Raw genomic sequence first — 17,065 nt, 5'->3', positions numbered from 1 at the left:
AAATGTCGTTATTCACGGAATTTCGTTTCGGAAGACGAAGGCTATTTATTTGGCCAATTTTTTTATTTTCTAAACAAGTACTTTTGAGACCAAATAATCAGTAGGTACATATCATTTCCATTTAACCATAGACGACCATAGATAATGTAAAAAACTGACACAACCCCACGCTTAGCGGCCATGTTAACTTTTATTCGGCGCGAATACATATTTTATTATTATTGTCGCTCTGAATTGTCTAATTTAATGATATTTTGACCTCAACAGACATCAAGAAAACAGTTCAAACTTCAAATGTGCAATGTCAATTTAATCCTTGACTGTAACACGACGCTGAAAATAATAACCCCAATCACCTATTTTACAAAATTATGAACCTGGATTTGTGAACTTGGATAGATTATATTAACCCAAAATGTCTAACGTTTCTTATGATTTGGACACATCCGGGGGTCTTATGCCCGTAAGTATACATGCATTTAACATTTCCGAATGCAATAGCTTCCTATGAATGGTAAATATATGCGATTTCGATTGTAAATCACAACCTATGACGTCTAGTAATTTTTCAATTAATATGCTCGGAGCTCTAAAAAAACGGTTGTAAAGCTTTGAAGATGTTGATTTTTGGTGACGCGATGAATTTCGCATTGTCATATTTAATCATTCACAAGCATAAAAATGGACTTAAGATAGTTATTAAGTTTACCAAAGCATAATATGAGAATGATCCCTATTAAATCCTTTAATGATTTCTTTTGCCAATAAAATCTTACTATTTACACATGCATATGGTCCTTGTGTATGTTAGGTTGCTTCCGAATGGTTTGAACATTTTCATTGCATTGTCATTTGTTTTGAATTATAAAAATAAGGGGCTTTTCAGATTACCAGTGTTATTTGTACAAATCTTATATTATGCAATCCTGTTTGAAAACCACTGGACAGTGAGTATAAAGGAATCCAATGATGTAATACAAACGGTTTTATTAAATTATATAAATTAATTAAATGCAGTAATCTTCTTTATTTAAAGTCTGTAAATGACAGTAAAAAAGTTTGTTGCATAGCAAATTCATAATACAGAAAATATTATATAATTATGTTATCAAATGAAATTAGATACATATGTGTATATTAGGAGTACATACTGTGATATTTTGCTGCACTTTACACTTATTTTTTGGGACTTTATTACAATTATCTGCCTTTAAAAATTCTTGCAGTAAACTAAGCATGGACTAAAAACGAATTAATAATTTAAAATTGTGATCTGCAATTTGGGAATTTGTTTGATAATATCGCGCAGTTGCTTGTAAATTTATTTTTGGGTTGAAATCACTTGGATATTTATTTTATTATGTTTTCAAACAAACAGTCAAATGCTCTACTGAAAATTAATTTTATAATAGATTATTTTAAAAATCATTAACTAGACTAATTATTACGACAGACTAAGTCACGCATTGCTGCGGCTTAGTTTGGCTAAAAGAAATAAAAAGAAAGGAGAAAACACACTAATATGTTAAATTGTGGGTATACAATATTTAAGCAGCTATCATAAAACATACTGTCCGCCATGAACAATATTTGAAATTTCGTGTTTTGCTAATACATTCAACAGATGACTTTGCTATTGTAGTAAAAAAACTGTTTTTCAAAATAAGCGTGTTTTGACTTGCCACAGATAAAAACACATGTCTTAGGTATATGAAAATGTTTGCAACTTTGTAAAAATTTTAAAGCAATCATTGGATAACTTTAGATGATTTTATTTTGAACAATCTGAAATTAGCATTTTTATTTATACAGATAGATAAAAACGCATTCATATTTGAATGCAACGTTATATCAAAATTTCATAGCAATCGGTAGGAAATGGAAACTTAAGATTTTGAACAAACTGCCATTTACATTTTTATTAAAATTATTTTTTGAAAATCTGTACTCCGTATTTATTTATTAATGTATTCACTAATATATAATTAGACAAATACACATTTTTATGCACATATAACTTACAACTTTATATATGAATTGCTGGTTCTTTCTGAATAGGCTTATCCCTTCCTAGAAAGAACAAAAAACATAACATACATACATCCTCTTCATGTGTCGTGTCGGGTCCTCCCGAGACTATCACTTATGAGAAAGTGTCCCTATTTTGGGCAGTTCAAAACAGCTCCTCGACGTCCCGTACTCCTGTCCACTCGCGTATATTATGGACATAATATTATAAATACGAATTTCCTCTTTCATTTTTGGAATTTTATTAGTTATGAATGAAGTTAGCAATCTGTCCGTATTGTTAATATCACTCTTACGCCGGAATGTCGTATTAATTATGTGACCTTGCAGCTGATCCGGGCGCTGATCAAGCCTCCGGACGAGGAGCTGAATCCGCCAAAGCCGAAGCGCAGCCAGCACCCGTACTACCGGCGCCCCGGCAAGGGCCACAACCGGGACTGCTGCGGGGCCTGCCAGGAGGGCGGAGACCTCATCTGCTGCGACCGCTGTCCCGCCAGCTTCCACCTCGCCTGCCAGTAAGTCTCCGCAAACACACCCGACTGTGCTTCTTACATTAGCTGCAGTTAGCAAATGCATGTGGTGGCCATTTGTTGAGTATTATCTTTCATACCTAAACAATACAAATTACAGTGCTAACTCGCCAATCTGAACGCTCGATAATCCAAAATGAGCTGTAATCTGAACAATTTCGCGGTTCCGCTTATTGCCTCCTTTCCGGCGATGTGTTTAAGACCAATGTGTGATTTAGCTCTTAACACTAGTTAGTTTTGTTGGTTCAAAAGAAATAGCTTAAAGTTCAAGCTTAAATAAAAATGACAAATTTTTAAATTATTCATTCAGTATCTAAATAAAAATATAAGCATTTTAATAAACCGAAATTATTTTCTCTTATTTTTCTCAAAAGCCGAAACCGTATACATATGTAGTGCAATTTCCACAAATATGAATGTATCGTTCCACAAAGAAATCATTGGCTAAGCCTCTCGATATATGAAAAATGGTTGGCCAATTCCCCTCTTCATGTCCCATGGTCTCCACCGCAGAACTCTAGATTCCCATCCTGTCCATTCCTTGTTTCGCAACATGACCTACCCATTGCCATTTTAGTCTGGCAATACGACCCACATGATGGACCCCAAATTTTTTAAAGATGGATCCCTTGGGATACCTTGGAAGAACAAGAGAGGTGTCGGAAGACCCCAAAAGAGATGGTTTGACTACATAGTCGCTGTGAGGGGCAGAAACTGGCTGCAAGCAGCAACCGACCGGAGGAAGTGGAAATATACGGAAGAGACCTATATCCAGCGGTGGAGGACAGAGGGCTCTTGAAGAAGAATACGATCGACCACATTGAAAACGTTTGTCCGGTGTTAATTAGCATGTATGTGATGAAATGGTCTGCCTTCCTCCGTAGTGACCCTCCCCTGGAGGAGGCGGACATCCCGCTGGGCCAGTGGCTGTGCCTGGAGTGCCGCAGCTCCGGGGACAAGCGCCCCGCCTCCCCCACCACCAGCCACCGCAGCTTCGAGGGGGACAAGAAGTTCAGGTAATCATCCATCCTTTCATCCTACTGCTGCAACTCCTCACCACCTGAATTTCTCACACTTGCAATATACAGAAACATGATTTGATGAGCAATGCATTTATTTAGCAGAAACTCTTTTATTTGGATGTTTGTAAGATTCGAACCTCGGATCATTTTTACACACTGGGAAACGATTGAATTATTGAACAATATTTTTAAAAAATTAGGCAACTTAATTCACATCATTTTGAGTGAAAAAACTTTACTTTTCTTTGACACTTGGCGTTTGACATTTGGCGGTTAAAGTAAATGATGATTTAACGTGTAAAAGGGTAGAATACAGGGGGTGAGGGGAAAAACTTGATTTTTCAGGAGATCGTTTTTAATGTTTAAGAATATAATACAATGTATTAATAATAAATATCAAGCCGCTTATAAAACTTTTTACTGTGCAATAGATCTTTTTAGGTTAAACCTAAATGTTTTTTCACCATTTGAAAAATAATAAGTATATTTAAAAAATAGTTTAACAATATCTTTTCTTCAAAATCCAAAATAACACATTTTGCTCTGTAGCGGGTAAATATTAAGTTAAAAATATGCCGCTTTTGCTGGGATATAGTACATTATCTGGGCATTCCGAAAACATGTACAACTGAAAATTAACAATTTTTTATATATGACGTTGTTGAAAGGGGTGAAAAATATTTGAATGTGAAGTGGTGTTTGTACCTCTCCAGATCGATGCGGATTAACCGCTCCAACTCCTGCGTAAGCTCGGCGAGCAGCTCCAGCCGCAGCAAGCGCGAGGCCGAGGGGGAGGCGCCGCCCGCGCCCCCGGAGCTGGACAAGGAGGAGGAGGCACTCACGCCCATGGAGACGCTGGTGCGCGCCGCGCGCGTCATGAACCCCACGCAGTTCCAGCTGCCCCGCGAGATGAGGGTCTACTGCCCCTTCCCGGGGACCGACAAAGGTGAGCACCGCTTCATTCAATGAACTCACAAACCCACAAATATGAGTTTCTTCGTAATATCGAGCATTCACAAACATCTTGATACATGTATATTTTTTTATTTTGCCTCAAAATTTATTTAAATATATACATGTACACAGTATAGTTTAAGTATTTAAATCAAACACTGATTTGAGTCTACTAAAATGTTTATTTTATTTTCAAAACATAAAAACCAAAATTCTGTGACAATTGTTTTCACATTGCTGGGGCATTTTCAAACTAATGTTTTAAGTTTGAAAATATGTTTTATAAATTATAAAATCATTTCATTAAACTCAAATCAGTGTAAATATAGAATTTTACAAAATAAACACCAAGTCAATAAATAAATACATATAAGTACACAGTTTTAAACACTTATAATAATTATATGTACATAATATGTACCTATTTAGACGGAAGCAACGATTCATATATTATATGAATCGTTGCTTCTGTCTAAATAGGTTTACCCATTCCAAGCGTAACAAAAAAACATACACACATACACACATGCACACGCTCACATGCCCACACACACATTGTATCCTATCATTTCTTATTTCTTATTCAGATAAATCGTTTTGGAATATATTTTTCTTTGGCGCTCCAGTATGGACATGTTATCATTTAAGAACCTGCGTAATGGCGCCTAACTTGGAGCTATATCTCCAATGGAGCTTGTTTTGATCGTTCCATTATTGACAGAGGAGCGCAACGGAAAGCAGCAGCTGCCGCACGTGAAGGACTCCTGGGGCTGTGTCCCGCTGCCCGCGCGGCTGTGCTTCCACTGTCGCCAGAGCTGCCGGGCCGCGCCCCTGCTGCAGTGCGACTACTGCCCCCTGCTCTATCACCAGGTAACCCATTGCCCCCTCCTGTGTCCAATCCAGGGGCTATCACATGAGACAATGAGGCCAGAATACTATTAAATCAAACCTGACTATTATTTCATTTATTGACACATTATTGGCAGGCGATTTTTTCATCAACCCCAGCCCTAATTGTTTTGATTAATTAGTATACTATTTAGGGTTGTATACTAATCATAAGTAACCTGATCAAAAGTAACCACAAACGCAACTCCGATATGTACAATGTTTTTTGGCGTCTCGCGCTAGAGCGCTTTGGTAAACCAAAATCTCTCATCTCCCGCTCTCTACTAATTAGTATTTTTTTATTTATTTATTTTTCTACCAACAGTATGTTAAATACGCTTTTAAGCGTTTCCAGCTTTTAATGTGTTAATATATTTATAATTAAAATGTAACTTTGTTATAAAATCACCATTATAGTGATTTTTAAACAAAGTTACATTTTAATTATAAAATGGAAAATAAATTATGTTTATATATTATTCATAATTAACACCTATTTAAATAAAGCAGCCATTATTGATTTCAGTCAATATCGTGTAATTTGATAATCAGCTATCAAGCCGTCACATTGACTTAGTGATGGCTGTTATTTTTTTGTATGTATCGAAAGTAAAATGATATTATTTAGCAATGATTGATCAAAAATTTCAAAAAATGTTTTAAAATGCAATAAGCGAATGATATAAAATGTATATTTTGCAATATACGCGCTGTAACTTTCAATTTTGAATTCGGATTATCGAAAAATAATTTTGGCCAACCAATAGAAAAGCACCATAGACGAAGATGTTGGAAATTTCTCACAGGTAAGTACCTAAAAATTCTCTTGTGTAAAGTTAATGTATTGCCATCTTAAAAAAATATATACACAAATATTGGTTCTGTTTTTGAAAACGACATGGGCTACAGAGTGACCCTAATTTACTAGAAAAATTATGATTTTAACTCTTTCTCCGCGCTTGGCATCTAGAGGTGATTTGCCGAACAAGGCCCATACGCGGCTGGCACCTATAGGTGACGCTGAGTTTTGGCCCTTATATCTTTACCATTTCATACAATTTTTGGTCGAAAATTGCTTGAACACAAGCCCTCAGCATATTTTAAGTGACATCTTACGAGATATCTCCTAAACATTTATAAATTAGTTTAAAAAAATCAGATCTCCGATGAACTGTGAGATTGCCCAATAGTTCAACTTTTGGCCGCTACGTGGCGCGCGCAAATTTCGTAGTTTTGAAGTGGATTATGCGTCAGTAAGGGTATATGCATAATCTTTCTGTTACTTTATACTAAATCTCGGTTCGGTGTGTCCTTTTTTTTCCGAAATACTTACTTACCTTTATTTGTTTTTATTTTCTCGGAGACTTTTGCTAAATATCTGTGCAGGAGTGTTTTGTCCTTTTTGCATTAGCTTTTATTTTTGCAAAATATTATAAATCGCGTCACGTAACTTTTAAAAAAAATACAGTATATTTTTTTTGTTTTTATTTGTAAAAAATCCGATTAAAGAAACTCGCAATACTGTGTCCTGTATTTAATAACGTAAATACGTATATAAAAATATATTTATATTACGAAGATTGTGTTTTTTATTGTTCGAAAATTTAGTGCCTTGTTATATATATTTTTTTAAGTTTATATTATTAAAAATGGAGAGCCGTAACCTGTCCCAAAAAGAAATAGAGGATAAGTAATTGATTTGTTTTTATTAAATGGATAAACGTTATTTAAATCTGTCACTTCGAAAAATATTGTCTTTGCCGAATTTCAACTAAATGTTATCCGCCAAATTATTAATAAATATTCGCAATTTACTAAAGCATTCCCTCAACTTCACGCGCGTCATGTGATACGGAAAGCAGAGTGTCATTCAAAAATGAGTTATTAAAACACATGCCCCGACCGATTCCATCTACAGAAAAAAAATCACTCCATTTCATAGATATAAAATCTGCTCCGAGTTAGGGCAACGTAAAATGACAAGAGTAATGTGTTGCGAGTGTGATGTGTCCCTTTGTCACCTATCGTGCTTCCATACGCATCATGAAAGAATAAACTATTAGTTGATAATTAATGACTTTCCTAGTGTTCAGCTTATCTTAGTGTAATAAATCGTAAAATCATAAGTGGAGCTAGTGTTACCGCGAGTCGAGTTTCTCAAGTGCGAGAAATACGATCGACGCAGTGACCGACAGATTGATGACAAAAAATGGCGCCGGCCGAGAGGTATGTTTTTTAGTATGGGAGGTTATTATTTATTTATTTCTCCGAAAATAAACAAAATAAAGATGGTTTCATAATTTGAAAAAATACTTTAGGTGTCAGTTGACATATTTATGCAACGTTATGAATTTGACAGACATCGTACGGTTTAAAAAAAATGTTTTCGTTTCCCTAAAAACAGTGCCGCGTATGAGTGTTGCTTGCATACATTGAAGACGCGGAAAAAAGGTTAAAAGGATGTAGGTAGGTTACAGGGGCTTACAATCTCTCTTTTTATTGACTTTTTTCTACACATTCAAACTTTTCACCTTTTTCTACCTGGTTTGTCAATTATGTGCGAAGAACTTACTTTTGATTAATAAGTGCTCATGCGAATGTCCCTTTTCTCCAGGACTGCCTGGACCCGCCGCTAACGGCCCTCCCGTCAGGACGGTGGATGTGCCCCAATCATGTGGAGCAGTACATTGTGAGTAGCCACTTTCTTGACTCTTTTTTACTGGGTGTGGGTAGGTTATAAGATAATTTTTTTTAAATATACCACAAACACAGAAAATTTATTAAAAATACATCAATATTTCTTGAATTTCTTTTGCGATTGGTGGGAATTGAATACGCAACTCCAATTTTGCAGTCGATTCTCTACCCAATGAGACTACGGCGCTCGTTGTATGATGTCAAATATCGCTCACTCCTTTCAAGAACGTCATAAATCAAAAATCGTCAATTTTCAGTTGTGCATGTTTTCGGAATGCCCAGAAAATGTACTATATCCCAGCAAAAGCGGCATATTTTTAATTTAATATTTACCCGCTACAGAGCAAAATGTGTTATTTTGGATTTTGAAGAAAAGATATTGTTTAACTATTTTTTAAATGTACTTAATATTTTTCAAATGGAGAAAAAACCTTCAGGTTTTACCTAAAAAGATCTGTTGCACAGTAAAAACTTTAATAAGTTGCTTGATATTTATTTTTAATACATTGTATTATATTTTTAAACTTTAAAAACGTTCTCCTCAAAAATCAAGTTTTTTGATTTATGACGTTCTTGAAAGGAGTGAGCGATATGTTTTCATGGCATTTGCTTCTGCTGTTGTCTACTTCCATAGTGCAGTGGTTAGTGCATTTGGTTACCCTGCTGGAGGTCCATATCAGTGGTACAGATCAATATCACACAGGACTGAAGCGTAGGGCTGATCTCTTGCCTTTGTTTAATTAACGTTTAAGAAAATACTACATCGATATAATGTGGTTCTCTATGCTCCTTTCGGCAAAAATATGAATTAGAAGAAATTTTTAGAAAATGTACTTATATTTTTTGGGTAATCCTGTGTTAGGTTTAAATCTCAGTAATTAAAAGAAATATTGAAACAATTATTATTGAAGCTGAGCACCTTTTGGTGGTGTGTCTATATCTCTTACATGTATGGTCTGCAGTATTCTTCTTTCAGAAATTTAAAAATCAGCAGTCTATCTAGCAGTTTAAAAATTAGATTTTCAACTGTCTTGCAAATTCCAGTCGAAAACTACTTTTAATTTTTAATTAAATTTTTACTTAGTGAGTACCACTATTTCTTAAAATCTATTGTGACACGTGTTTCGATACATTCCGCATTATTTTCAAATGCCGTACAAAAAACCACTCAGAGAGGAAATTTTCTTTAAGTTAAAATTTAAAAGGAAAGAGCTTCCAACGATGATCTCTAGTACAGAAGAAGTGCATAAAGAAATCCGTAAATTATGAATGCCGAGACTCCTGTATTCCTTATTAGTGCGTGAATAACAGCCCGTGTATTGTCCCAGGACTGGAAGCTGGTGAACTCGATCTCGGCGAGCGAGCGCGTGGCGCTGTGGCGGCGCGTGGCGGGTCCGGTGGACGCGCACGCGGTGCGGGTGGCCTTCCTGCGGCGCGCGCGCACGGCGCACCCGCCCTTCCGCGTGCGCCTGCGCGGGGCGCCCCCCCGCGGCCGCGTGCGCGTGCCCGCCATGGTGCGCCACCACTACCGGCGCCCGCCCTCGCTGCTGCCCGCCCGCCGCGACCACCGCCGGTGCAACAAAGGTACAACCCTTAACTGTTTTAATTGGCAACACCATGTAGTATTAATTGAAAGTTACCTATAAAGTATTATTACTTAGCATGACTTGGTATTATTACTTTACTTGGCAAATACTTGAAAGCAGGAGTCAGGTTAAGAGTCAAAACAATTGGCAGGTACGTACGAGGAGATGCATGAATGTGGAAGAGGCAAATAATGTTTGCAAATACAGAGTGGTGTGGTATTCTATTCTCTCTGCCTACCCCTGCGGAGAAGCGGTGTGATGGTTAGTTAATTTAGTTAGTTAGCTATAAAGTGTAATTCTCAATACTTTTTTCCCCCTCAAATGCCTCGCAATATTGTCAACCACTTTCGTTTCATTGTTATTTATTATTTGTTTATATTTTATGGTGAGAAATATTTTTACCAATTATTCCAACTCCTGACTATACACTCGAAAGTGTACGGTCAGTAGTTAAAATAATCAGTGTGTGCATTGGAACAGAATACTCAAATGTGAAAGAAGCAAAGAATTTTTTCAATGATAGAGTAGTGAGGCATTCTATTCTCTCTGCCTACCTTACTATCTCAAAGTAGAACTTGTTAGTCATTTTATTCTATAAATCTTTCTTGCAGTCCTGAAGTCCTACAGAAACTATAGCCAATCGGACGACGAGAACGACACCAAAAAGAAGATAATCTGCATGAATCTCCACTGCCCGAGGTACCTCAGCAAGAACTCCATCTGCGAGCACGACTCCGAGGAGGAGTCCAGCTCGAGTGAGCGCGAAGAGTGCGCCGACTCGGATCTCCGGGAGATATCCGCCCGGAGCGAGGACCACTCCAACAAGCGCAAGAGTGAAGCGGACGTCCCGGAGTCTAAAGAATCTACCAAAAAATCCCTGGTCATCAGTCCAAAGCGAAGAAAGATCGAAGACGCTGTCAATTTAGAAGCTGACGAGGCTCCGAAGTTACAGGATGAATCCGATGTTATTTTCGGGGTGGTCAGCGACAACGACAAGGAGATCAAGGAAATTCTGTTCTCGGTGGAAGAGCAGTTGAAAAAGCTGGACGGGAGGCTGGTCAAGCTGCTGGCCTTCCAGCGCCTGCAGCAGCTGATGGACGCGGCCAACGCGGACCTGGACGACAGCATCGCGGAGATCATCACGAGGAGCATCGACAAGAGCAGCTTGAGGAAGTACGGCTTCAAGCACGTGGCGCTGCCCAGTGAGCTGCTCAGTCCGCACGAGGTGAGAGGATGAGACTCTTAATGATTAACGATGAGGTCGCTCCAAAATCCATACGTTCCCTCAGTTAGTTATTATGCTTGTAGAAGTATGGCTCATTGGATCAGACTCGGTACGGATGAATAACTATGTAGATTAATAGCTAGTTTTTAAGATTCACACTTCAAATCAAATCAATTTATTCCATAATTCATATTTACAAAACAAACTAACATTTAAGGCATATATATTAGAAACATAAATTACAAATGCTTGAAGCGCTACACTTTCTAAGTAGTCATGTTGCTGTACTATTTTATGATAGTTTATCATGAAATATAACATTTTTGGAAATTTCCTTCTGTGTGTCAATGTCAATCATTATTTGGATATTTTTCAAAATTCATCAACGGTCCGGTAGGATATCTCATTTCTAAAATCTGGCCCGGCTACTGAAAATGTTGCCCACTCATGGTTTAAACCTTAACAAAGAGATTGCTACATAATATTCATATAAAAATATTAAATAATTCCTTCTTTTCTTACTTTGAAATGAGGCTGGCGCAAGGTAAAAATACCCTTCCCGTTTTTAAGCATCAATCGACCGAACGGGTAGAAACACCTTTCCCGTCCTAAGGGCGTTTATCCACTACACGGAATTTTACTGTCCAGCACGTCAGTTAGCATTTTCAAACGATGATTGGCTTGTGCTTTTGTCCATCTTTCTTCGGATCGGAGCTCTTGATCGGTGCGTGAACACGTTGCGCGTAAATTCAATCACGCTAAACTGTCGTAGTCGCTTTCATTTTTCAAAACCAGACTGCCGGACGGTAGTGCACAAGCGCCTTAAGTGTGTTAAAATATACAAAATCCACTTAAATTATGTTTATACAAAGGGACGCATGTCATCATAATAACCCGTTGGAGTTGAATCTCCGAACTGGCCCACAAAGAAGCACATAAATGACATGTTATGTATATGTGCAGATGGAGCGCATAGCCCGGGAGGTGATGGGTGCGGTGGCTCCGCGGGAGGAGGTGCAGCGCCTGCGCAGCGCGCCCCCGCCGCCCCCCGTGCCCGCCCCGCTGCCCCCCGCCCCCTCGCTCTCCGCCGCGCCCGTGCGCGCCACGCTCTGCCCCATACAGCGACCCGCCAGGTAACACAACCAAATGAAATATTAACACATTGTTGACGGGCAATTTTTTTCATTCTACTCTAACTCTTACTCTAATTAGTATACCAATTTGGGTCAGATACTAATCACAAATTTACCAATTGCAAATTATCAAATGTCCTAAAATCCCCAAACATCCATCCATCTAAAGAGGAAAACATTGGATGCATGTTTACTCCCAGTTCTACATATGGATTCGAGACATTTACCCTACAAAACTAATCATATATAAACTCCGGGTAACGCAAAGAGAAATGGAGAGATGGATGCTAAACACATCCCTTATTATTTATTATTATTTGTTCTTCCTTTTGCTATCACGAAGCTATCTAACATGTTTGCTTGTTGCAGGAATGGTCTGGGTGATGGGTTGGGGCGCCCGGTGCCCATGCGCCTGTCCCGCCTGGCCGTGGGGCTCGGGGGGGCCTGCGACCTGCAGCTGGACCGCTACGGCACCTGCACCAACGTGTCGGAACACCACGCCCTCATCTTCTACGACGAGGTGAGTCCGCCCCTCTCCAAGATCCGCATCTAGCTAGCCTAAGGGTTACCAGGATTTTTATGATTACCATGCTAGAGAAACCACAATTTAAACATGAATAATTCAAAAGTAAAATGTGTTTAATAATTTATAAACACTTTGTGCCATTGTTTTATCTTCAGTGCAACAAAAATATCATTCGGATTTTATTTAGCGTATGCAACGTTATAAAAAAACACTAATAAGTAAATGCTGCTAGCTTAATGTCCACCTCCTTTTTACGCCGTACGCATAACACTGGAGATCAAACGTATTGCCTACATCTGGTGTTGAAAGATATAGTGTGGGGTGTATGTAATTAACGGATAAAAAATGTTTAAACTTTTTTTTAGTTGTGCAATATATATTTATTATATTTGTATCGATTTATTGCATATTGTTTACTAAGCTTGACACGTGAAAATGTATCTTTTTTAATAATATGGACACAGCTTTAACTAACATACTTTTCCCAGAAACAAAATGGTATTTTTGTAACTTAAATTTTTGAAATGTTACAACTAAATGTTAGATGTAAATGATTGATAATTCAAAATTTCGATGTAAAACTTTTAAAAAAAAAACACAATATGAATCGAAAATTTTAGCACACCCTGAAGGAATCCCTAACATACTGTCCAAAATGTATCTTATACTTTTGTAAATAGATCCAGTATTTTTCGCTAGAGTACCGAAAGCCGATACATCGTATTTTGGTAACCAAAGGGCTAGATACCTTTATGTACGGGCGGTGTGTTGTGTGCGCAGGTGACGCACCACTTTGAGCTGATCAACTACTCGGAGCACGGCAGCGTGGTGAACGGGCAGCTGTACTCGTGTGACTTCACGGGGGGCGGAGCCCCGCCCGAGGGGGAGCCGGAGTCCCGGGCCGCCGCCCTCAAGGCCATCGCCGCCAAGAGAAAGGGGCCCACACCCAACGGACCCAGGTATAATACATCTACCATGCAAATTGGTCATCTTATTCGAAGATGTCGTTAGTTGGGGAAGACAGTGGTGCGCGCATGGGAGGAGAAGGGAACCATACAGACTCCCCCACAATGCACTGGACAGCCTTTTTTTAAAAGATGGAAGTAGCATTTATTATTTACCTTATTATGTACAATGTTTATAGATCATTAAGTGGATTTTTGTTTCTTCTAACTTTTTTTTAAATTAAAAATTTTAGATTAAAAAAAACCTTTTTTTTAATCTAAAATTTTTTATTATTTTAATCTGTGTTGGGAACAGGAGTGATAATCTATTGTGGGCCAATCAGGAACTCTGCATTTGCTCATTGCTGGGAGGAAACTTCATAAAACTCCTTAGGAGAAGCCGGTCTGTTGACTGTTGTCAATAGACCTGTTCCACCAGAAGAGGGTTCGGCATTTGTGTCCTAGCTTGGTTTATGGTACCATTTACTATTTTTATTATGTATGATACCACCTCTCGTGACAGTTCCGATCACGGATCCGATGTCGGATACGTTCTCACCCAGGCAATGTGCCTGCAGCTGTTATCTTTGTAAGCTGAAAAAGAGGCACAATAACATTGTCCCGGTGTTGTGTTGCAGTCCTGCGGCGGAGTCCCGGTGCGCGTGCTCGGGGCCGCAATCGGGACTGGAGGCGGGCTGGGAGGGGGGCGCGCTGCTGCCGCACGGGGCCCTGCTGCAGTTCGGCTGCCTCATGTTCGTGTTCTCCATCACCGACGCACACATACTGCCACCCGACTAGCCCAACCCCATTCTGGTAATGTTACACTATACCACCCAATAACGAGTCCCAAGCCCTGCACATATTGTCTTTACATTGGGATTTTAATAAATAAAAGAATTGTTTGCGCATTAATTATAAAAGTATAAATAATTTTTTTAATTGCAAGTCTAACACATTCTTTCAATTTTGGTCCTATTTACTTTGGAGATTAACTCAATTTTATTGTAATACTTTTAATAAAGTCCGTCTACATAGTGCAGTAGTTAGCCCGTTTGGCTACCATGCTGGAGGTCCTGGATTGGATTCCTGGAAAGGTCCTGGATTTCTTACTTACTTACTTATAACCCTTATCCGCACCCAATGGTGCATAGGGCACTGCATTGAATTGACGCAGTGTTATCTTGCGCCTGGATTTCTAATGCGAGGCAATTTTTTGCCTTTATACAATCAACAATCAAGTTATTGTATCGATCTAATTCAGTGCCCTATGCACCATTGGATTGGAAGAAAAATGACTAATAAATTAGAGCATTTGATTTCAGATATGTCCCAAAGTGCAATACGCCGACGCATCATGCTTGCAGTGTTTTTATGGTCGTATTATATTTATAAGGACTCTCCTCACCCGGGATTGGCAAATGCAAATATTTTTATATCTGAACGGGACTTTGTAGAGCCCCTAATTAAGTAGCTAACGCTTAACTTATTCTGCTGATTAATATTGTAGCAAAATGTTTCACACCGCCGCGCTAACAGTCAACTCGATCTAAATTGAGGACAGACTTTAATTTGTAATATTTGCAGTTCCTGCTAATTTTACACAATTTTTGGTTATTTGAAAGAATCATGTCCATAATTGAAGACTTACGGCCAAATGTTTTTATTTTTAGATTTCTTGTATGTACAGCTGTAGGTGAAAAATATTTTTAAAGGAAAATCATGTATCCCTCAAACCATGTTTTTTTAACTCACTCCTGTAAAAAAAAACAAGTTTTGTAACATGTGTCATTTTTGTCCCATAGTCTTTTCACTGCTATTTATAATTATGTAATTTTTTTTGGAGGTATGCCATTGTAATATAAAGTCGCCATTATAATAATAATAATATTTTTGGATAATTTATATGATGCCGTTTTGGTAAAGTACTACCTCAAGGGCGCTCGAACGTACAATTATTGGGTAATTTATTTTCCTTTATTATTCATTTGTACTTAGCGCGGCCGTAGAAACATTTCACTATTCCAATTATATTTTAAAGTGAATTTGACTCATAATTCGTTGCAAACGGACTTCCAAAATTACAGTTGAACTTCTATATAACGAATTTGTATTTGACAGACCGCTTTCCGAAAACTAGTAGCTAATAAGCAAAACTCAAATACATTAATATTTTTAAAGTTAATTAAATCAAATTAGGATTTTTTGGTGTGATTTACTGACTTCGTATTATGGAAGTTCTACTGTGTTTTAAAAATAAGATTTTTTTGTCTTTCAACATTACAGGCATAATTTGGGCCGTTTCCTCTACTAGAAATTAACACCAACATGGTGCCTTTTTTAGTCTAATTGTAGAAGTTATCTGCCTCTATAGTGATAGGATTTTGGCTACAGAGTACGAGGTCCCGGGTTCGATTCCGAGGAAGGTCAAATTAAATCAAGCCGAGGACGGGTCAAATTATGCATTAACGGATACAATTCTGAATAGTTTATTTTATTTGCGAAGTTATATTATTACTTTGTGACAGACAAAGTGGTTATAGAAATTCATAATTTTGAATCGGCAGTCTTTCAAATCAGATAAATTAATAGTGGCTGCGAAGGATGGTTTTAAAATATTTAATTTAATTGATTTTTAAAAAAGTGTATAAATGAAACTTCCATATAGAAAAAAATAAGTATGTTGATTTATAATTTTAGTATTAATTTTATAATAGTGATTTACAATCATTATGTTTAAAGATAGATTCAAATAATATGCTTGATTCTTTTTTAAACCCAATTTCTGGCAAAATGTATAAATTAATTTTTTTTCTTCAGAAGTTTCAGAAGACCAAAAATAATTTACAGTTCAAAAACAAAAAAAAAACAGGGGATATGTTCCAGTGCTAAATGAAACAGCTCTAGTTAAACGAGGTAAACTTAAAACGTACTGTAATGATAGTACAGACTGTGTCCAAGAATCAAAACAGCAAAATGGTGCTCAATTTCAGGGAATATCAATACCATATATGATTCCCAATAGGGAATATATGATTTGCAATAGCAAATACTATCACGTAATACTGAAACAGCATAAAGCGGGGTTTTACTGTAAATCAAAAATGAAAGCCGTATTAATGACTATTAAAAAAATAAACATAATTTCAATTGGTTTCATTTCATAGTATAGAATTGAAATTCTTCATGAGTATCTGAGATAATAATGAAATATATTAATAAATAAAATGCACTTTATAAAAATCTTTTATTTTGTAATGGACTTAAATGGAAAGGAATAATTTATGAATTTACAATTTAAAGTATTTTCTTCATATATTTCATTATATTTTCAGTTTCAATTTAACGTAAAAAATATTTGGCCTTTAATTAAAAAAAAATCATGGGCACAAAACTAGGTACAAATGTACCGGACAAAATATGTTTGATTCCTTCTGCAAAAATATAATTTTGTTATTAACAATCAGTAATACTTTTAAACAAAATTAAGAGTTTACAAAATTTATTTGTAGATTATCATGATTATTGTCGTCTA

General features: G+C 37.2%; 1 protein-coding gene across 1 annotated transcript; it reads left to right on the top strand.

Moving 5' to 3' along the window:
* Positions 1 to 148: 148 nt before the first annotated feature.
* Positions 149 to 16,399, top strand: LOC148302505 (PHD finger protein 12). The gene is made up of 13 exons (XM_088271450.1): positions 149 to 463; positions 2,359 to 2,543; positions 3,443 to 3,574; positions 4,294 to 4,526; positions 5,256 to 5,404; positions 8,037 to 8,111; positions 9,448 to 9,703; positions 10,317 to 10,930; positions 11,894 to 12,063; positions 12,433 to 12,583; positions 13,370 to 13,548; positions 14,172 to 14,346; positions 14,856 to 16,399. Exons 1-12 carry the CDS (start codon positions 416 to 418, stop codon positions 14,329 to 14,331), a joined length of 2,352 nt encoding a protein of 783 aa, XP_088127576.1. The 5' UTR covers positions 149 to 415; the 3' UTR covers positions 14,332 to 14,346; positions 14,856 to 16,399.
* Positions 16,400 to 17,065: the final 666 nt, after the last annotated feature.

Source organism: Brachycentrus maculatus, unplaced genomic scaffold (assembly GCF_059751285.1).
Source record: "Brachycentrus maculatus isolate JH-2025_06_01 unplaced genomic scaffold, ASM5975128v1 h1tg000442l, whole genome shotgun sequence".
NCBI classification, from domain to species: domain Eukaryota; kingdom Metazoa; phylum Arthropoda; class Insecta; order Trichoptera; family Brachycentridae; genus Brachycentrus; species Brachycentrus maculatus.
Note: the sequence above shows the minus strand (reverse complement) of the source record. Positions and strands in the feature narration are given on the sequence as shown.

Excerpts from the sequence above, each read along its gene's own strand:
- LOC148302505 (XM_088271450.1), top strand. The coding sequence starts at position 416 with ATGTCTAACGTTTCTTATGATTTGGACACATCCGGGGGTCTTATGCCC. Across the intron at positions 9,704-10,316 it reads CCACCGCCGGTGCAACAAAG|TCCTGAAGTCCTACAGAAAC; the intron begins GTACAACCCTTA and ends TCTTTCTTGCAG. Across the intron at positions 12,064-12,432 it reads CCCATACAGCGACCCGCCAG|GAATGGTCTGGGTGATGGGT; the intron begins GTAACACAACCA and ends TGCTTGTTGCAG.